Source organism: Rhineura floridana, chromosome 3, assembly GCF_030035675.1.
Source record: "Rhineura floridana isolate rRhiFlo1 chromosome 3, rRhiFlo1.hap2, whole genome shotgun sequence".
Classification (NCBI taxonomy): Eukaryota; Metazoa; Chordata; class Lepidosauria; order Squamata; family Rhineuridae; genus Rhineura; species Rhineura floridana.
Window position 1 is genome coordinate 196,378,425 of NC_084482.1, and position 22,110 is coordinate 196,400,534.

At 44.9% G+C, this 22,110-nt stretch overlaps 1 protein-coding gene across 1 annotated transcript; it reads left to right on the top strand.

Annotated features, from left to right (window-relative positions):
• The first annotated feature begins 1,269 nt into the window (after window positions 1-1,269).
• On the top strand, window positions 1,270-21,023 carry LY6G6F (lymphocyte antigen 6 family member G6F). The gene is made up of 6 exons (XM_061622112.1): window positions 1,270-1,646; window positions 3,989-4,270; window positions 9,755-10,027; window positions 12,367-12,511; window positions 19,192-19,229; window positions 20,071-21,023. Exons 1-6 carry the CDS (start codon window positions 1,562-1,564, stop codon window positions 20,118-20,120), a joined length of 873 nt encoding a protein of 290 aa, XP_061478096.1. The 5' UTR covers window positions 1,270-1,561; the 3' UTR covers window positions 20,121-21,023.
• The last annotated feature ends 1,087 nt before the right edge of the window (window positions 21,024-22,110 follow it).

The window sequence follows — 22,110 nt, forward strand, 5'->3', positions numbered from 1 at the left end:
CATCAGTTGTGAAATCTCTTTGAAGTGATTTTTTTTTTTAAAAATGCACTCAAGCTGCTCCCACCAGGTTTTACAGTAAAAAGGGGCAGCGTTTGACTAGCGATGTGTGCCCCTGTTTTCAGAAGAGAGAGGTGGAGACATACTGGAACTGGCAGAACAGAGTGTGTTTCTACCCTAATTCTAGGATCGACCTCATCGCCTTTCCGGATGACTTCCACAAAGGCAACACTGAGGGGAGGGAAACATTACTGACTTAAAACACAGTTGTCCTTGTTTGAATCCAGGTACAGACAGGCATTACCAACAGTTACCCACAATTCACTGGTTTCTTCTGAAATACTGTGTTTTGATGCATTATAAGCAAAACCAGCTCCACTCTGGCTTTGAAACTGTTTGAGCATATCCCAAGTGTATACAGTGGAAATGTTTTGTGGGGATGCCTGACGTCGGCAGGGGTAGGGGTTGTGTGCATCGTGGAGAAGCATCCCATTTCCCTTCCACCTACCCACTGCAATCCTACCTGTGGCTTCTCAGAAGTAAGCCACATTGAATTCAGTGGGGCTTACCCCCCCCCCCATAAGTGGGTTAAGATTGGAAGTTTCATTCATTTTGAAACGAGATGGCAAGATGGGGTGGGGAGAGGAGAGATCCGTGTTAATCTCTGCCCATCAGTCTCTGTAAACAAGAAGGGGGGAGCTCACACACTCTGATTATTTAAAGTGTGCCACCAGGAGAAACAGCAAGAAGAAGATTTTCAGGGGGTGGGGCTGCAGGGATGAAAGCACCACCAATAGGAGCTGGGGTGGGCAGAGCAGTGGGGAAAGCAAGTACAGGGCAGTGGATGGCTGGAGACTCCAGGATTTGCAAAATCGAATTGAAATGCAGACAGAAAAAATAGTCTTGCTGTGTGTTTAAGCCTCTAATGTGCATGTGACAAAACCATCTGTTTAACCTTGTTTTAAAATGTGTTCTGTTATGAAATAGTTAATGGAATGCTAGGAGGTGTGGAAGATGTAAGAGTACCAGGTGGGAGGGTGGGAGTGAGAGTTCCCAGCGAGTTTTGAATGGAAATGCGGATTGTTTTGTCAATTAGGAAAGACAAGGATTAGACCTTGAAGAGTTAGGGAGTGTTTTGAGGAGGGATAGGGTTGGCTGGCCCAAGGTTACCCGGAGGGCTTCATGGCTGAGTGGGGATTTGAACTCTAGTCTCCCAGATTCTAGTCTAACCTCTTTAGCATCCTGGCTCTCAAAAAAACAGGTCTTGTGTGGGGCATTTGATGGTTTTTCTATATATAACATCTTGCTTCCTGCTTCTCCTCCCCCTCATTAGTCCAATTCATGTCCTTTTGATAAGCCATCCCTTCCAGCACCAGCACCCTTATGTCGGATGCAGATATGGCTTGATGTTCCATTCTTTGCCTCCCTTTGACGCCTGTGTAATGTTCTGAAGAAATAAAATAAACATAGCCCATTCGTCAACGAAACACAGTAATCAGAACCTATAAGTAAGGAGAGCAACCTGCTTGGAACAGCGACAAGCCAGAGGAATCTCCCCTCCAAAATGGGCAGTGGTCCTCAAAGTGTCACAACTGCCCTTGGTGCTCTGGCTGCCGTCGTCTTCTCTTTGCGCCTTGGTGATGCAGAAAGTAAGATTCCTTTTTGAATTTCATTTATCCTGGGTGGGGACTACATTGATGAGAAGCCCTAAGTATAGATCTATAAGTGAAGGGATGTTTTTAATTCCATACGTTTGGAATTTGTGGGAGTCGAGGCGGTGCTGGGCCCATGGAATGGTGCAGAGAAGAGATCTGAAGCAGCTTTTCAGGTGGAGTGAGCCGCTATGCTACCTTCCCAGCAGTTGGGTCACTGTTGCTTATCAGGAGGGAGAGGGGTGAGGTGTTGGGGAGGTTGGTATGGTGCAAACACGCCAGCGGGAGCGCTGGATTGGCTCTGCTGGGGCATTTGCACTGCATCAATTTCCCTAGCTCTGCCCCACCCAGTGAGCCGCTTCTGAGAAATGTATATTTAGTCTGCAGATGATAAGACTGGGGGAGGTGGGGACACACGATAGGATTTTTCCAATACCTGAAGGGTTGTTGTGTGGAAGAGGGCAAATATCTGCTCTCTGTTGCCCTAGAGGGCAAGACTAGATCTTAATGGCCTTAAGTTACAGGAGAGTAGCTTTCAGCTGAACATTAGAAGAAACTCCTTGATGATAAGAGCAGTTTGAAAACGAAGCCAATGATCTAAAACAGTGGTTCCTAAACCTTTTTCCTTGTGGATCTCTTGAAAATTGCCAAGGATCATGGTGGACCACTTAATGATTTTCCTGCTTGTTGTTGCAATTGTAATGCTAAGTGCTATATGATTTTTTAATGATCCTTTCAGGGCTGCTTTTATTGCTTATAGATTGTATTTTATTGTTTTCCATGGAATTCAGATTGTGATACAATAAAATATAAGATGAGAAATAAAAGAAACATTGAAGATGCAAGTAAAAATCAAGATGAATATTTAATGCAATGGATGTGCTGTCTCTCAGCTTCAACCATCAATCTACAGACATGCGATGGACCACCTGAATGAAGCTTGTGAACCACTGGTGGTCCACAGACCACAGTTTGGGAACCCCTGATCTAGAGGGAAGGTGGGCTATCTTGCTAGAGGACTCCGAGCAGAGGCTGGACAGCCGTATCTGTTGGGGATGCTCTCCACTGAGCAGAGGGCTGGACTAGATGGCCTACAGGAAGCTCTCTATGATTCTGATTATATTATTTGAAGGAAGTGATGTCCCTAGAATGGCAAAGGTGCACCCCAAGAGATCCACACTGGGAAAGTGGCATTCCAGAATTCTTCACATTATTTGCAGTCAGTGGAAGAGGAGGGGGGAGGAGCATTTTACCAAATATTTTTGGGAGGAGGGAAAGGAGAATTATTCTCCAACTGTTCTTCAAAAGCAAAGGAGAGAAGATTTACTGAAAATTTATCTGAACTAGGGGCTCGGCCCCTTCACGCTATGTGTGACAACCCCCTCCCCCAAGTCACCAAGGAACCCCATCCTCCCCACCCCCCACTCTCCTGCAGGTCTCACCTGCCCTCCTTCCTTCCCCCCACTACATGGCCTAGAGGAAAGGGAAGCCTCACTGTAGTATTGCCGAGGCCTCCCACAAACCGGGTCTGCACATTGCCCAGGCTGCTGCTCCCTGCCACCTGCTCACTCTCCTGCTGTCCTCTGGTCTCACCCATTTGCCTTCCTCCCCCGCCCCCAGTCTTGAGCCTGGCATGGCTCAGTCACTCTGTAGTTCACAGCGCCGCTTGTCTGTGGCCAATGCAGCATGATGGCTTACAAAAATATGTATTAGAAAGAGAGACAAATTCTCTTTGGAGAAATTTTGGCCCAGTAATACTGAATGAACCTTTGTTGCTAGGACATAGTTGTGGATGTTGAAAGCAACGGGCTATAAGAGAAGGAGGAGGAGGGCCAAGCCCATTTCTTTTCCTTTGGCAATCTTACAATACCTTGGGCTGGATGATGATCCACAGTGATGGCTGAGATTCTTCACATTCCTTGTTCACAGAAACATGGGAGAGGGACATTTTGTGTAATTTATCCAATGTAGGGACTGAGATTCTCCAGCAGTTCAGGGGGAGCCTGGAAAATAATTATCAGAGAATTTTCCAGATTTTTTTCCTGACAAATTTCTGCCCAGCTCTACCACAATAGAAGGCAGCTTTCTTGTTCCTAATGGTAGTTATGTCAATGCCAGCAGGCATTAGTTCTGGGGTTGCCTAGGGTGTGCCCTTCAGATGTTGTGGACCACTGACCCCCATAATCCGTTACTGTTGGCAATGATGGGAATTGTAGGCCAAACCATCTGGAGGGCACCACGTTGGCTAAGGGACAATGGGATATCTGCCTCAGCCTACCAATACATTTCTCATGTCTTCTAATCTTTTGGGGCCTAATGAAGCCTTTTCTCTCCCAAAGTCATGTATGCAGAGAAAGGCTCTTCACCAGAACTGCCATGTCCGCATCTGTCCTATTCTGGGGACCACTGGGAAGTGTCCTGGTGGTACTTTGACCGGCAAGGCAGCACAACACTTCTCTTTCGCCACCTGGAGAACAGCCCCATAACTTGCCTCCCAGCTGCCTGGGATCACCTCAGGATGCTTCGGAATTACTCCCTACAGTTTAGCAATGTGACAGACAATGATACTGGTCGATACTGGTGCGAATCAAACAATTATTATGACCTAGTGGTTGTCACAGGTAAGTGAAGCAGCATTTAAATGAGGCTGAAAACAACTGACCCATCCTACCTGCAAAGGGCTAACACTACAGTTAGGCAGAGTGAGGCCAGGGCTAGTGCCAGACTTCAGGCACAGTGGAGTGATGTCCCCCAACACGTACACACACACACGAATGTTTCAAGCTCTGCCTTCAGGATTCTGAAATGATATTCTGCCAACATTATGCTACTATATGCCTGGGATGGGGAAGCTGTAGCAGAAGCCCTGCCCTCTTTTGCATCTGTCCTTGTATATCTGTTATATATGGCACAAGACCCCCCATTTTACTCTATGGAGAGGGGGACATGGTGCAACATAGAAAGGCAACAGAGATGTGACTGCAGTAAACGGAACAAAGCAGATTTTACTTGTGCGCTGTTGTGACATATGCTTGGCATGCATCCATAACACAGATTGTATTGTTTTTCTGTTATGTGGTTCTACTTGTGACCATTGCTGTTCTTATTGAAAAATAATAAATATAATACTTTAGCCTTTACTTCATGGGATAATGAATTAGCTATGCCAACTCTACAGGAGAGAGATTCAATTCAGTTCACATTTAAAAGCAACTCTACCTAATTCTTACTTTCCGAAACAATATAAGAACCAAAACACAGCCGTCCTTTGAAATTCACACGCCTCCCATTTTTTCAGTGCAGTTCTCCAGCCAAGTAATATAAAGAACTCCCACCAGGGGTCAACTCCCAAACCCAGGGTACTTCATCCCGGCTAGGCACAACCCGTGCCTCCCTTACCAGGGCTGAGTTAAACCAATGCCAACCCTGTAAGGTAGGTAGATTGCCACCACCCCTTAAACCTGGTCATCCACTCTGGGCCAAGGGGAAACTTAAAGTGCCAGAAACAGACCTGCCAAGGATTCTAAAAGCAAGAGCCAAAGATGCACTCCTTGTCTTAGAGCCTTAAAGCAAAATACCCAGTTATACAGCAGTCTTTGGCTAGATGGCCAAGGTGCTGGGTTCAGAGCCAAATTTCCCCTGTAATGAACAGACACTGGAAAATAAGAGGTAGTCTTTATTAAAATAAAATTATAAGTACAAAAATATAGCAGCAAAACAGTTCCTTAAACCAAACACCTATAGGGTTAGGTAAAATATAAAAATACAGAGAATTCAAGCACAGGACAAAATAACAGATCTGTCTAGCCTATTCTATACTCGCACATAATAGAAACAGGCAGAATAACTTCATGGTTCCACATCTCCCCCAGAGATGTACGGCCTGGATAGCAATAGGAAAATGGAACCCCAGCAAAATACCAATGAACCTTGGGGAACAAAGACCCAGAACCTTAGCTTTAGTTTTATTGGAAAAAGCCCACCAACAGCCAGGAATTAATTAGTCAGTCAGAGGGCTTTCTGATGATGAAAACTTCTAGAGCTTTTGCGCCCAATGGCCGCACCCTTCTCCAGTCTTCCCAGGCCTGTGGCCTTGAGGTACCAGTCTCAAGCTGATAAGCAGGTGTTTTTACAGATGTGGGAGTTGAATTCAGCTGTGGGAACTGACAGTCTCAAGGCTTTCTAGAGGCCCTAATTCAGGCAAGATGTTTTCCCCACAATTCCTTGCCACAAAACCATCTTCATTAGCAAACCTTAATAAACCAGGTGTTCTTGACAAGTAATGCATACAAAAACGCATATACTTGGGGAAAGTGTCCATAAAAATGTAAATATTAGTAAAAATAACTCACAAAATTTATTTATTTATTTTATTTATTTATTTTATTACATTTCTAGACCGCCCTATAGCAGAAAGCTCTCAGGGCGGTGTACAACAAATAAAATCACAATTAAAATATGAGCAAGTGTGAAAAATATAACATGATAAAAATCCGAAATAGAATTGCCATGAGTTTATAAATTAAAATCCATATTAGGTTTAAAATTAAATTTAAAATGTTTAAAAAGCCTGGGCGAAAAGGTAGGTTTTTACCTGGTGCCGAAAAGATAACAAAGAAGGCGCCAGGCGTATCTCGTCTGGGAGGGCATTCCATAGTTCGGGGGCCACCACCGAGAAGGCCCTAGATCTAGTTGTTGATCTCCGGGCCTCTTTATGAGTTGGGACCTGGAGAAGGGCCTTCGACGTCGAGCGTAGTGAACGGGTAGGTACATAGCGAGAGAGGCGTTCCACCAGGTATTGCGGTCCGATGCCGTTTAGGGCTTTATAGGTAAGAACCAACACTTTGAATCTGGCCCGGAAACATATCGGTAGCCAGTGCAGCTGCGCCAGGACAGGTGTTATATGGTCAAATTTCTTTGTCCCAGTGAGAACTCTGGCCGCAGCATTTTGCACTAGCTGAAGTTTCCGAACCGTCTTCACAGGTAGCCCCACGTAGAGTGCATTACAGTAGTCCAATCTAGAGGTTACCATAGCATGGATAACTGAGGCGAGATTCTCCCTGTCCAGATAGGGTCGTAGTTGGGCTACCAGCCGAAGCTGGTAGAATGCATTCCATGCCACCGAGGCTACCTGAGCCTCAAGTGACAGGAGCGGATCTAATAAGACCCCCAAACTACGTACCTGCTCCTTTAGGGGGAGTGTAACCCCATCTAGGGCAGGTCGAACGTCAACCATCTGGGCAGAGGGCCCTCCCACCAACAGCATCTCAGTCTTGTTAGGATTGAGTTTCAGTTTATTAGCTCTCATCCAGCCCATTATCGCGGCCAGGCAGCGGTCTAGTACATCAACAGCCTCACCTGACGAAGATGAAAAGGAGTAGTAGAGCTGCGTATCATCAGCATATTGCTGGAAACGCACTCCAAAACTCCTGATGACCTCACCCAGCGGCTTCATATAGATATTGAAAAGCATGGGGGACAGAACTGAACCCTGTGGGACTCCATATTGGAGTACCCAGGGACTCGAGTAATGTTCCCCCAGCATCACCTTCTGGAGACGATTCCCGAGATAGGAGCAGAGCCACCGCGAAGCAGTGCCTCCCACTCCTAAATCCATAAGTCGCTCCAGAAGGATACCATGGTCGATGGTATCAAACGCCGCTGAGAGATCAAGGAGAACCAACAGAGTTACACTCCCTCTGTCTTTCTCCCGACAGAGGTCATCATACAGGGCGACCAAGGCCGTTTCTGTACCAAACCCCGGCCGAAAGCCCGATTGAAATGGGTCCAGATAATCAGTTTCATCCAAGAGAGCCCGGAGTTGGCGAGCGACCACACGCTCTAGGACCTTGCCCAGGAATGGAACATTTGCTACCGGCCTATAGTTGTCCAAATTATCAGGGTCCAAGGAGGGTTTTTTTAGGAGCGGTCTCACCACCGCCTGTTTCAGGCAGGATGGGACCACTCCCTCTCGTAAAGAGGCATTAATCACCTCCTTGGCCCAGCCGGCTGTTCCATTCCTGCTAGCTTTTATTAGCCATGAGGGGCAAGGATCCAGAGCAGAAGTGGTCGCCCGCACCTGTCCAAGCACCTTGTCCACATCCTCGAGCTGTACCAACTGAAACTCATCCAGTAAAACAGGACAAGACTGTGCTCTGGACACCTCATTAGGATCAACTGCTACAATAATGGAGTCAAGGTCCCGGCGGATGTTCATGATCTTATCACGAAAGTGTCGCGCAAACTCATTACAGCAGGCAATTGATGGTGTTATTGCGTCCTGGGAACCAGAGTGTAAAAGTCCCCGGACAACTTTATAAAGTTCTGCTGGGCGGTTAAGAGATGACTGAATAGAGACAGCAAAGTATTGCTTCTTTGCTGCTCTCACTGCCTTCACATAGAGTTTGGTAGAGACCCTCACAAGTGCATGATTACAGCCGTCGGGAGTTCGCCTCCATTTGCACTCAAGCCGTCTCCTTTCTTGCTTCATCACTCTTAGCTCCGGGGTAAACCAGGGAGCCAATTGAGTTCTGCAATGGAGAGGGCGCACCGGGGCGATCGTGTCAACTGCCCGGGCCATTTCTGTATTCAACAGTGTGGCCAGGGTTTCGACAGGACCGTCAATTCTATCAGCCGGAAAATTCCCTAGAGCCATCAGAAAACCCTCAGGATTCATTAGTCTCCGGGGACGGACCATCTTAATTGGTCCTCCACCCTTGCAGAGGGGAGAAGACAATGTGAGTCTAAACCTTAATAGGCGGTGATCTGACCATGACAAAGGAATAGATGTAAAATTCCTCACTCTCAGATCACCATCCCCTAATCCAGAGGCAAAAATCAAGTCCAGAGTGTGCCCCGACACATGCGTAGGGCCAGTAGCAAATTGAGACAGCCCCATGGCTGTCATGGAGGTCATGAAGTCCTGAGCTGCTCCAGATAAAGCGGCCTCAGCATGAATGTTGAGATCCCCCAATACCAAAAGTTTGGGGGAACGCAACAATAGATCCGAGACCACCTCTGTCAGCTCAGTTAGGGAGGCTGTTGGGCAGCAGGGTGGACGGTACACCAACAGTATTCCCAGTCTGTCTCGCTGACCCAACGTTATGTGTAGACACTCTAGACCATTAGCCACCTGGATAGGGTGCCTAACAAGAGGGATGGAACTTCTATAGACCACAGCGATTCCCCCTCCCCGACCCTCGGATCTACCCAGATGCTGAACCGAATACCCAGGTGGGCACAACTGGGAGAGATTAATACCTCCCAGATCGCTCACCCAGGTCTCGGTAATACATGCCAGATCGGCCGCCTCATCCACAATTAGGTCATGGATGAGGGAGGTTTTATTATTTACTGATCTGGCATTGAAAAGCAGCAACTGGAGATCCGAGGGTTGGCTGATAGAACTACCAGCAATCCTGTGGGTGTGAGGAGGACCAGAACACGTCACAGCCACCAGTTGTCTGGGTCGAGTTCCCCTTAACTGGCATGTCCTACTCACAGCGCCATACCTCCCATTACCCGTCACTACACTAATAGGGGCCCCCTTTGGTCCTCCCTCCCACAACACTGTCCTCTCGCCCAGGCACATGATAAAAATAAAATAAATAATAAAACTCATGGCATATACACACAATCACACACTCACTCATACAACCCACTCATACATTCAGACAGCACAGCAGCATCCGAGGGGCTTCAGCAACCGGCAGTCCGTAGTAGCTGATGTAATAGGGGCCCAAAAGTGATGGACAGCAGGCAATGGGAATTTCCTTTGCCAAAAAAATTGTGCATATTAGGCAAAGGTGCATACAAAAACGTGTATATTAGGAGAAATTTGTTTAAAAATATTAGTGCATGTTCATGAGGAATTTGCAAAATAATAATCACAAACTGATGTGGAGGACTGAACTTAAGCTTGGAAAAAAATGAGAAACCAAAATTGACAGATTTGCCCATCCCAACCCCTTGTGGACCCTCCTGCCTCTGAACTAGCCAGTCGTGTACCCCAGGCATCAAAGAGAGAGGCCCCAAGCTCCTCTTCCAGGCCCCAAATATTCTTGAATTCAACATGGCACGTCAAGGATGCTTCTTTCCCCATCCAGGTACGAAGCAGATGCTGGAGAGTCCTCAGGCCAATATTATGTGTTATGTCCTGAGCTGCTCTGTCTCGAGCAAGGAGTTAGACAGGGATGTGGTGAGCTGGTGGGAAGGCGAAAAGCCTCTCCAGGAGGAAGACAAGAAGGGAGGCTACAGCATCTTCAAAGGGCACAGGGCATCACAGCTCCACATTTGCTTGAAGAAAGGGAAGAAGACCAAGGAGAAAAAAGTGAAGTGTTGCTTTGCTAAGAAGATGGAGATCACCTTCAGTTTGACTGGTAATGGGCAGAATCTCTGGGTCTGGCACAGTTTGCTGCCCTTTCCTCGGGGCCTTTCCAGATATTATTATTATTATTATTATTATTATTATTATTATTATTATTATTATTATTATTCACTTTCCTTGCAAAAGTAACTTAAAACAACAAGATACTAAACCCAATTGTACTAATTTTGTTACCAATTGAGCAATTTTGTAGGGAATGTACTGTGTGGATTTATTGGGAGGGGGTAGCAAAATGCAGATTTCTTGATATGTGTATGCAGTGTATGTTTGCCAAAAAATTACCCCCACCCCCAATTTTAAAAAACACCCCTCTGGACCAGTTGTCAGAAGGTTTTTATTATTTGGCAAAAGCTAGAAATCTGGAGATGTTGCCTGAGTAAAGATCAAGAGCAGAATTTAAGGGCCCCTTAAGGGACTGCTGTGTGTGTGTACTCTGCAATATGTCATTGACACAATCATAGTGCATTAGTGGTGGATTTATATCAGACTGTCCACACATCGTTCCGGTGTTTCAGTTCTTCTGTGATGCTTCTATGTATCGAGGGGCACTCTTGCACTACAGCAAGACAAAAAAGCAAAACAAAAATGGAATGTTTGTGTATGAAAAGTTACAGGATTTTGGCAGGAAGCGACAGGACGTACAAACTGGGGGAAAAAGCAGTATATCTGCCCCCAAAGCCTGTGCAGGTGCATGCAGTATTGAAGGGGGATTTCTTATAACCAGCCCAATGCTATCATGAGACCAAATAATCGTGAACACAGAATAAAAAAGACATCTAGAGGGGTTCTAGTCTAATGTTTGAGCAGTGTCCCCCACTAAGATGTCAGCTGGTCATCAAGTGCAATCTCTAGTGCTCTGTGTTGTTTAATGATATTCCAGAAAGGATCCCATAGCCCAGTGGTAGAGCAACTAGTTGTCTCCCCGCCTCCCTGAAGGCCCGACTGGCTTCCACTAGAAGTCGGCATTTAGCATTGCTGGTCCCGTGCTGTGGAACTCTTTTCCAGCAGAGATTCGGCAGACACCCTTGCTTTTGACTTTCAGGCATCTCTTGAAGACCTTTTTATGTAGACAGGTCTGTGTAATTATTTAAATCTTTTGATCAGCCAGTCATTTTAATAATCATTTTTACAATTGATTTGGTGTCCTATATGTTATTGTATATATTGTGGTATACTGCCATGTTATATTGCATGGATTGACAGGATATAACTCCTTTTACTGATAAATAAAATAAACGACTTTTCATGCAGAAGGTCCCAGGTTCAAGCCCCTGCATCTCCAGGTAGGCCTGGGAGAGGCCTGTGCCTGAAACTCTGGAGAGCTGCTGCATGTCAGTGTGGACAATATTGAGCTAGATGGAGCAATGCTCTGACTCGACACCTTCTTATGTTCCTATGACATGTCCCAAGTTGCATCCTCTGGTACAGGAGCATTGTTAGGGGGTGACTCAGGGGCCTGAGCCCAGGGACTTTTTTGCTGGGCCCCAGATCTTCTGCCCATGCCCCCCTTTAATTTGTCTAAACTTTGCTTTCAGGTTGGCTAGGCATGCTGCTTAGTGCAGTGTTGGTGAGACCCCAGCACCCACCATCTTCATCTGCCTAGAGGCACGCTGTACTTGCAGTCCTCAGTGTGGCACACGTGGACGCCAGGCTACCCTCAGACAACCCCCTGACCCCCTTCTTCATTTTTGTTATAAGAGCGTATGGTGTGTGTGTTTGTGTGATTGTTTTGGTTATTTGGAAGGGTTGCCTGCTTTGGGGGAAGTTGCGCTTTATTTGTCTTTGGATAAATAGAGAAATTTTGCCTGTTGCTGTTCTCGTTGTTGTTGGTGGGTTCTGAGCATTGCTAGTTTCTCTTCTGTGGAATGGGTATTTGCGGAGCCCGCAACAGTTTCTTAGATTTCCAAATGTGTTCCTGGCCCCCAAAAGATGCTCTATACATTTGTGTGTTGTGGGCTGGTGTCCCATGTGCCCTAATTTAAGTACCCATCAACAATGGGGAAGGGGCATCGCTTAGAGGAAGAGCATCCGTTTTGCTTGCAGAAGCTCTCAGGGTCAATCTCTGGCATATCTAGGTAGGCCTGGGAAAAGGCTCCTGTCTTGAAACCCTGGAGAACCTTTGCCAGTCAGTGTAGACAATAAGGAGCTAGATGGACCCATGTCCTGACTCGCCATAAGGCAGCCTCCTATGCCCCTGCCTTGTTCCCTGCTTTGGTATCAGAATTGTGGGGATCAAAATGTCTGAACCCTTCTTTGGTGCACTGGGGAGAGAAGCTGGAGTCAGAATCTCACAGTCTTGTTCTTGGCTTGTGGCTTTCCTTTGATGTGCAGGAACTGCGAAAGATTGTTTATCACCTCCGTGCCCAGAAAGTAGAGGAAATGGGTGCACCACCTGGATCCCGCTGGCTGTGTGCGTCATACTACAGTTTCTAATCATATTCGCTCTGGGAGTGGCACAATGGAGAAGGAGATGTCGGTAAGTCGATTTCGCCACTTACCAGGCTTACGAGCAGCAAGAGGAAGGGGAAACCTTGGACTGAAGCCACAGAGAGTTGTTGCCAGTCAGAAGAGATGGTACAGAGTTAGTCTGACCATTGATCTGGGACAGATCGAACACATTCAGAGCAGTGGGACTGGTTTCAACGTGCCCTCATTGCATTCAGTAGAAATAAAAAAATTTCCTGCCTTGTCGTTGGAAGCGCAGGGTCCCTTCATGATAGTCACAGCCACGCCTCTCCCCCCCCCTTTCTTTTGCTGATGGGTTGAGAATGAGATCCTTGTTAATGCCTTCTCCCACAACAGATGTCCCCAGGAGCCAATAATCATGAAAGGGGAGAGAGTTAGCTACTGAAAAGAGTCTTCTCAGTGGCTGACTCATCTTCTTTCACTCTGATTGGCTCCAATCAGCAGGAAAGGACAAGGAAGCATGTTAGAAGACTCTTCTCAGTGGCCAACACACTCCCCTTTCCTGCTTATTGGCTCATAGGATGCTGGAGACATAGGGACCCTGCTGGCACTCTGCTCTCAAAAAAGTAAGGGGTGTAAGACTCATCAAGTCCCTGGACATCTACACCCCTGCTTGTCTTAAGCTTTGCTATAACCAGTTCTGCAAATTCCCAGCATAGTCATTTCAATCCAGGAAACGCCAGCTGTGGAGGGTGCTTATTGGCTACCACCTGGGACATCACCAACATACCTCTGCAAAGTGTTGGTGAAATGTGTGTACAGTTCTGGTCATAACCTCTCAAAAAAGGATATTGGATTGCTGGAAAAGGTGCAGAAAAAGCCAACCAAAGTGATCAAGGGGCTGGAGCAGCTCCCCAGTTAGGGAAGGGCACAATGTATGGAAATTTTTTGCTTAGAAAAATGGCAAGTGAGGTGAGGGAGGGGTATAAAAAGGCTAGCTTCCATATGCAGGCTGATTATTCAGCTAACAAATACAACCAGAAGGTGGCAGCAGAGACCACAAAACACACACAACTTTCTGATGTCTGTGTGTCTCAGCGGTTCCCAAACATTTTCGGCCGCGACTACTTCAAAATTGCTGATTGTCTTGGTGGACCACTGTACTAGATGCTGTATGATATTAATTGTATTTTTATTGCTTCCTATATGTCGTTTATAAATATTTTCGGTGCCTATTGAAGACCTTCCTCTTTCAACAAACCTTTTAAGTTGAGACCTATCCCACAGTGGCGTCACTAGGGTTGGTGTCATCTGGTGTGGTAACTCATGGTGTCACCCACATGGACCTCTTCCCGTATCAGACCATACAGAATCCTTAGTAATGTTTTTTGTACTAATGTTACTCGTAAATCGTAATTCCCATATATCACCGAATGTAATGGCAATAGTAGTGACATGAACAACTAGCAAAATTAAAATTACACCTTTAAATTACAATATCATATGCACAGCTCAAATTCTTGCTCTTATTACTAATGGGAGTTAATTATCTTGCATATGCCCATAGTACATTTTCAGATACTTTCAGACCCTCAGCAATTTTCAAGTGGTCTATGTAGAAGAAAAGTTTGGGAACCCCTGGAATAAGACACCTGCTTATGTCCCTATGCTGCTCTCTCCCCTCATTGAGGTGCCTGGGATGCATGTGTGTTGACACACCTCCTTACAATTATGGAAAGTGATTCTTAATAATAAGTCTCCAGACACAAAGTTACCTAGGTATTTATCAGTTGTTTAGTAGAAAATTCAGAGCTGCAGGGTTCCTTCCTGATAGTTAGAGCCACGTACACCCTTTTTTGCTCCTGGATTAAGAATGAGATCTTTGTTAATGCATTCTCTCACAACAACAAACATCTCTAGGAGCCAATCAGCATGAAAGTGGAGAGCGTTAGCAACTGAGAAGAGTCTTCTCAGTGGCTGACTCACCCCCTTTCACTCTGATTGGCTCCAATCTGCAGAAAAGGCAAGGAAGCCTATTAGAAGACTCTTCTCAGTGACTAACACACTCCCTTTTCATGCTGACTGTAGGATGCTTGGAGACATAGGGACCCTGCTCCCAAAAAAGCAGAGGGACTAAGATCCCCTGGGCGACTAGCCTCCTGGTGCTTATGGACATGACCGTAATATATTTTGTGACGTGCAAGTTCGATATTATTTATTAAGTTGTTTTGGATTACACTGATGGCATTCCCAAATATGTACTTTCCCACAGACTTTGGTTTTCCATAACACAATGTTTGTCCAAGCCTCCACACTTGGGGGGGCACTACTTGGACACCCCTTCCATAAGCACATCAAAGTTGGATACACACCTGAACCAAGACCCAGACAAAAGGGCACTCAAAACAAAAAGGTAATTACAGTGGCTGAGTAGATCTTCTACAGTGGTTATACTGACTGGGCAGCCACTGTCCTTCACATTTTATAAAATACTTTTTCCTATACAAAGATTAAATTTCTGTGTATGAAAAAGTAATATATGAAGTGGTCTCAATAGTGAGAAAAGTAAACAACTGAATGGTGATCCAAATGTTTTTCATTCTCACGTTATGAAGCTAGCTGCCAGATGATGTATCACCTTCCCTACGCATGCAGCGTAGACTGAAAAAACAGCACCCAAGCCACCATTCAATATGTGCATGTGTACTTTCCAACATGAATCTACAGGTCTCAAAAAGTAATGTGTGACAAAGTCCTCAAACACCTTATAACATGCCTCAAACATGGTCTCTTGTTCTACCAGCATGCCTTCACACCATCACTTTGCCAAAACATATACATTTAATAAATAAATAAATAAATAAATAAAACATAAGGATAGGTAAATTGCTTTTAGGGAGGTTCACAATTATGATTTCCTATTTATTTAATCTAAAAATATTTAAAATACATAAAAACAGCCAGGGGAAGATATTGGAGAAATATAAAATAAATACAAATTAAAAAGGGGGGAGGTGAAGAGACCTTAAATGTGCTACTCACCATCTCTCAGCCTATCCTCCCCTCAGGATGAAAACAATGGAGAACGATGACCACCCCCAGGAAGAAGGGCACACTTAAAATGTAGAGGAAAAAATCATCTACAACCATAGTGTGAAATCAAATACTTATTGGGACACAGTATGAAGAAATATGTATATAAACATGACTCTCAAATATGTTTATGAATTACACAATCTGTAAATATATTTATAGTGCAATCCGATGTTTGTTTACTCAGAAGCAAGTCCCAATGTATTCAATGGGTGTTACTCAAACTGGGAAGTGTGCAGAGAGCTACAGCCTCAAGTGATAAGGAACTTGTTCTTTCAACTTGTTCTTTTAAGTTGAGACCTTATCCCAGTCTGAGTCTGTGTTGGAATTGCTTTTTAATATGTTTTTAAGCCTTTTCTTTTTTTAAAAATGTTTTTTTAAAGCTTTTAAAAAATATTTTCAAAGATGTTTTAATATATTTTAAAGTCTGTTTTTATGATGTTTTAAAGTGCTTTTAGTGCTTTTGTTTGCCGCCCTGGGTTCCTACTGGGAGGAAGGGTGGGATATAAATCAAATAATAAATAAATAAACTTCATTCACCCAACCCAAAATTCAGAATCATGCCTCTTTAGGCTGTTTTCCAACTATTTATTCTTGCTTTATGGTTATTGGATTTTAAATGGCTTTATTTCTTGTTGTGAGCTGCCTTGGTTTCCAACCCTACCTCACAGGGTTGTTGGAAAGACTACACACACACACACACTGCAGATGTATAAATACAAAGAGCCCATATAATAGTTTATTGTCAAACCAGTTGGTCATTGCAGAAAAATCAGTATTAGTTTTTAAAAAATCAGTATTTGTTTCCTACAGAATAAAAACTGTAATACCTAAGTAAGCCCTGCCTACTTGCTTTAAAATAGGACTGGATGGGAGGGAGAGAAAGACAACACAAACACAATTCTTTTTTACATTCACTCCAAAGTCCCATTGATTTTCAGCACATTCATAACCATGTCTACTCAAAAGTAAATCCTATTGAATTCAGTGGGATTTACTCTGGAGATATGGGATTAGCAATGCTTTTACCCCCACAAAAGCAATTATTGGGAAGGTTTTGAAAACACTGCCCAGGATCTGACTCCTACACACAAGAGGGGAAAAAACTGAAATGTATATACTTACCCAATTTATGAGATTTTCAGATAAATGGGGGGGGGCAACCACCATTTTCTGGCCTTGCAATGAGGTTTACTAGACACTGCCACAGGTCAAACAAACACTTCACTGATTGGCTGCAATCCTGAATGGGCGGGGTTAAAGCTACGAAGTGCTATACAGTAGTTTAAAAAAAGATTTAACGGGGGTGGCTGACGTTTTTATGTATATCTCGAGAACTGGACCACCTAGAAACTTAATTTTTTTTAAAATTAAAGCTGAGAATCACCCCCCTCTGTTGGTGTCACCTGGTGTGGTCTGCACCCCCTCACCCCTCCAGTGACGCCACTGGGGAGCGGCTGACGTTTTTATGTATATCTTGAGAACCGGACCACCTAGAAACTTAATTGTTTTTTTAAATTAAAGCTGAGAATCACCCCCCTCTGATGGTGTCACCTGGTGCGGTCCGCACCCCCCGCACCCCCCTAGTGATGCCACTGCTCTCCCAGTCTGCATCTGTGTTGGAATCACTTTTTAATATGTTCTTAAACCTTCTTTTTAAAAATGTTTTTAATCTTAGAAGATGTTTTGAAAGCTTTTTTAAGAAACATTTTTTAAGAAACATTTGAAACGTTTTTAAAGAAACATTTTAAAAGATGTTTTTCTTTTAATGTGTTTTAAAGATTTTTATGATGTTTTAAAGTTTTTAGTGCTTTTGTTTGCCGCCCTGGGCTCCTGCTGGGAGGAAGGGCGGGATATAAATCAAATAATAAATAAATAAATAAATAAATAAATGTAATTTGATTGAATTCCATAGAACTCAAATTGGAATACAATACAGTATAATATATAAGAAATAAAAGAAGCAATAAATACAATTAAAAATCAATATGAATATTTAAGATGAAGGATGTCCCACCTCCCACCTTCAACCACAAGTCCACCAACACAAAGTGGACTACCTGAATGAAACTTGCGGACCACTGGTGGTCCATTGGCCACAGTTTTGGAAACGTTGGCCTATCTCATTGATGTACACCAGCAATGGGGAACTTTATTCAGCCCAAAGGCCACATTCCTTTCTGGGCAGTCTTCCAAGGGCCACATGCCATTGGCGGGTGGGGCCAAAGGCAAAAGTGGGTAGGGTGACAAATGTAAAATTGCCCTTTGTACAGTAGACTAGTTGATACATCCATATACACACAGACACACGCAGTAAAGGCTGGTCCATTAGGGCAAACAGGGTACTGCCCCACCAAACTCAATCTGCCCTCAGCGAGGCCCGCCTGTCTGTGTTCTTACTTGACAACCAGCCCAGGGATGCCACTGGCTATCACCTTTTCCCTCCCTAATCTCTGTGATGCCTTTGTGGAGCTCAGCACAGAAAAAGATGAGGGCAAAACTAGAACTACTTGGCTCTGCCTGTTATTGGCTCTGCCTACCATTGACCTTCCTGCACCATTCCCCATGGGCATCAGCCACCACTGCACACATTCCTCCGTCTCCTCCATCTAGACAAGCAAGAGGCATTAGCAGAGTTCAAGGACACCAGCCAGCCAGCCAAAAACACCAGGGGTGTGAAGCGGGAGGGGTGAGACTTCAGCAGTGGAGGCCAGTCCATTAGGCAAGCAGGACACCGCCCCATCAACCTCGGCCAGCTCCCATCTGCCTGTCTCCTTCATACAACCAGTTTAAGGGTTGTCACTGCTTTCCATCTTTCTCCTCCTCCTTAGTCTCAGGCTGTGAGCACACTAGTCGCCAGATCAAAGTGTTTCCATTGGCCATACCTGGAGGGGGAAATGGGTTGTTCTGCCAATCAGTTGCGATACCTCTTTGAAGCAATTTTTTTAAAAAGCACTCAAGCTGCTCCCATCAGGTTGTACAGTAAAAAGGGGCAGGGTTTGAGTAGTGTCATGTGTCCCATTTTCAGAAGAGAGAGGTGGAGACACACTGGAACCGGTAGAATAGTAAGTGTGTCTCAGTCCTCAGTGTTGCCCTTGTAGAACTGAGCAGGGAGGATTATTTATTTATTTATTTATTACTTGATTTATATCCCGCCCTTCCTCCCAATAGGAGCCCAAGGCGGCAAACAAAAACACTAAAAACACTTTAAAACATCATAGAAACAGATTTTAAAATACCTTAAAACAAAACACATTTAAAAACATTTTTTTTAAAAAAAGATTTAAAAACATCTTTTTTAGAAAACAGAAAAGGCTTAAAAACGTATTAAAAAGATATTAGCTTTTTAGTTGAATTAGTTGGTTCTGCCTGTTCCTGGCTCTGGCTCCATCTATGGTTTGAGCTCCCTCATGTCCACCCTATCAGTCCCAACGGGCAGCAGCAATCACTGGGCTTTGGGAGAGAGTGGTAGCAGCCTGGGGAGGGTTCTGAGGGCCAGATTAAGAGGCCTAGAGGGCTGCATTCAGCTGCCAGGCTTGAGGTTCCCAACACCTGTCGTACACAAACGCACACACCAATGTGGCACATTGTCCCATTGGAATATGGGTGGTACCAGGTTGCATTTGTTTTGCTGATTTTTACCATCTCTCCTTGCAGTCGGCAACATCAAACCCATCTTAAAGAGCTCAGCAAAGGTATGTGTTCAGCTGTTCACTGGCTTATGTGCATGCACCTCAGTTCTCCGGGTGGGGCTGTGCTTTAATGGGGTAGAGCAGATGGGACCCAAGTCTCAGAGAGGAAAGTGGGGCATGGGTTGTAACAGGCGCAGCCAGAGCAAGGAATTCTGGATGATCTAGGGGAGAGGTCTAGCAACTTAGAGCAGGCAGGTGAGGATAACATTTTGGGTTTTCCAAAAGTATTGTGGGATACATAGAGTCAGTGGTGCAGACCTGAGTGAGACCCTGAACCTCTGCTCCCCAAATCCTGTCCTGGTAGTGCCACTGTACAGAGTTGAAAAAGAGATGGGTGCAGGATGCTGGAATCCCAAAAACCTCTAGGTGGGAGGGTTTGATGAGTAAGATTTAATATGGTGGTAAAATTGTTCCTGGACTGCGCTGCTTCAGATTGCAGATAGGGGCTCACAATGCTTCCCCAAGTGAAAAAAATTCATAGCACATATAGAACTAACAGTAGTGAGAGTGTTAGCCTAGAACTCTTTTCTTCAATAGCTACTCTGTATTCAGGGAATTAATTTTATTTGATGAGAGAGCATTCAGCTATGCATTCCCACCTCCACCTGAAGTGGTCTGGTCCAGTTCAGTCCAGTCCAGGACCTGCATCTGCTTTTCATGTGAACTAGACTCAAGTGGGAGGGGGGCAGAGTGTCAGAATGTGTGGGGAAAGAGAATAGCTTATAGTTTCTGTGTCTGTAAACTGCAAGACCTGTGTTGAGAGAGGATACCTAGGAGCTGAGATACTTTAGTTCTCATGGCTTTGTGTGTCCCGCAGTTCAACTGCTACTTATGTCTATTACAGATGTTTCCAAGTTGGACAGCACACAAGTCTATGTGAATTTCAGGACCTGATGAGAGATGCAGGCTGTGGCCAGGGAAATGCCTCGGTTCTCACTGAGTCAGTCCATCCTGCCTGGGCCCAGCAGAGCTTGAATACTATCATGTTCTTCCAGCTTTAACTTTTTCCAGGCCTATGTTTTCATCTGTTCTTCCAGTGAAGAGTCCACACCTTGCCAAACGTTCCTAAATCTCTACACAGTGCCCTTAGATGGAAGAATCGTGCACAGAAAGCAATCCTTCCAGTATGAAATTAAGTTATTTGTGTCTATTGTGTTGGGGCTTACCACGCTGCGGGCCCATGGTAGGCTGGTGCCCAAAGTCCCAGTCATACCTGGTGCCGGCCTTGCTGTTCCCCCATCTGATTTCAAGTTGTGGTGGTGGGTTCACCAGTGCCACAGGATTCTTCCAGAGAGTAACTCGGTTCTGTGTGTGTGCCATTTCAAGTCTGACCCAAACTGCAGTCTCAGTTCAGAGGCAGCTGGATGACATCATCCCCCACAGGGTGGAGGAAGCAAGAATGGCTACCTTCTGGAGGGAATCCCTGGCTCTTTCTTTAGTTATGCCAAGGCCAGCCCTTCAGGCCCACTGGTGTGAATCCTTCCAGCAGAAGGGAATGTAACCTTGTCCAGCATGTAGTCTGTCAGAATCTACCTTGATCAACCATTGTACACTAATCCTACATTGCACCCTTTCCCCTATTTGTTTACGTTTACACATTCTTCTATTGCTTCTGTTTATATTGAGTCTTTCTTCTGTGGTACAGTGTTGATTAGAAAAACCATCTTCTCCCCCCTGCCCCCGCTGCTTACCCTAGCCTCTATCCCCCTCTTTTCCCTCTGTTGTCTCCTTTGTGTCTGTTTTCTAGATTGTAAGCCCCTTGGGGCAGGGACTTCTCACAATTAAGTGCCATGTACATGGATGACACTATAATAATAATAAAATTAATTTCATATGTCTGTAGTTACCTGGATCACTTTATATATATCCTGCCCTTCCTCCCAGTAGGAGGTGCCAACTTTTCGGTTTCACTCCTGCCTCTCCCTCAACCCTTACATCCACCTAGAAAATAGAGATGCATGACCGGTCAGCCAGGGACCACATTTAGCCTGGCACCCTGTTTTTTTGAAGCTCTCCACACTCCTGCCCTCACCCTGTGCCAGGATGAAAGAGAAAGACCTCACCACCACTGCTTCTTGAGCAACTTTGTTCAAGGATCAGCGCTGTCCTCGCAGTGCTGTTGCGCTCTGGTCCTGCTTCCAGGATTCTCCTTGAGGGATCTGGTTGGCCACTGTGAGAACAGGATGCTGGACTAGATGGGCCACTGGCCTGATCCAGCAGGGCTCTTATGTTCTTATGGCCAGGGCAAGAGTTACACTTTACTTATTTACTTTATAAATTTGTATCCATGCCAAAAGGCCAAGCTACATAATATGCTAAATGCATGATCATATTTGCATATTGCTGATTTATTTAAAGTAGGGATGGAAAGCAGTTTCTCATTTTTCCAATCTTAAATTCAGTTCTCTACATGTCTGCAGCAATTTGCGATTTTTTAAAAAAAAATCTAATGAAAATTCTTCAGCATTTTAGTTCAAATATCTCTGAATAGACACATTTTTGTAGGCAGTTTTAACTAATACAGATACAAACCTCACAATTAACAATCAACCCTGCAGGGATGATAGTAAGTTTGGGATGATTTCCCTGTGGGAAATGGGGGGAGGTGAACTCCCTCCTGCCTCCTCTAGGGCTGTGGGCACATTAGTTCCATGAAGAACAGCGAGAATGGTTTTTCTGGTGGCATTTTAAAGTGACTCTATCCTCTGTTGCCCGCACCTCCCTTCCCCACAGCTGACTTCAGATCTTTCAGGACCCCCACAGCAAAGTGTTGGGCCAATCACTGTCTCTGCCTGAGCCTACAGCAAAGCATTTCTATTGGCCACACCTGGAGTGGCAATAGGTTGATCTACCAACCAGTTACAAAATCTGCCTGAAGCTGAAT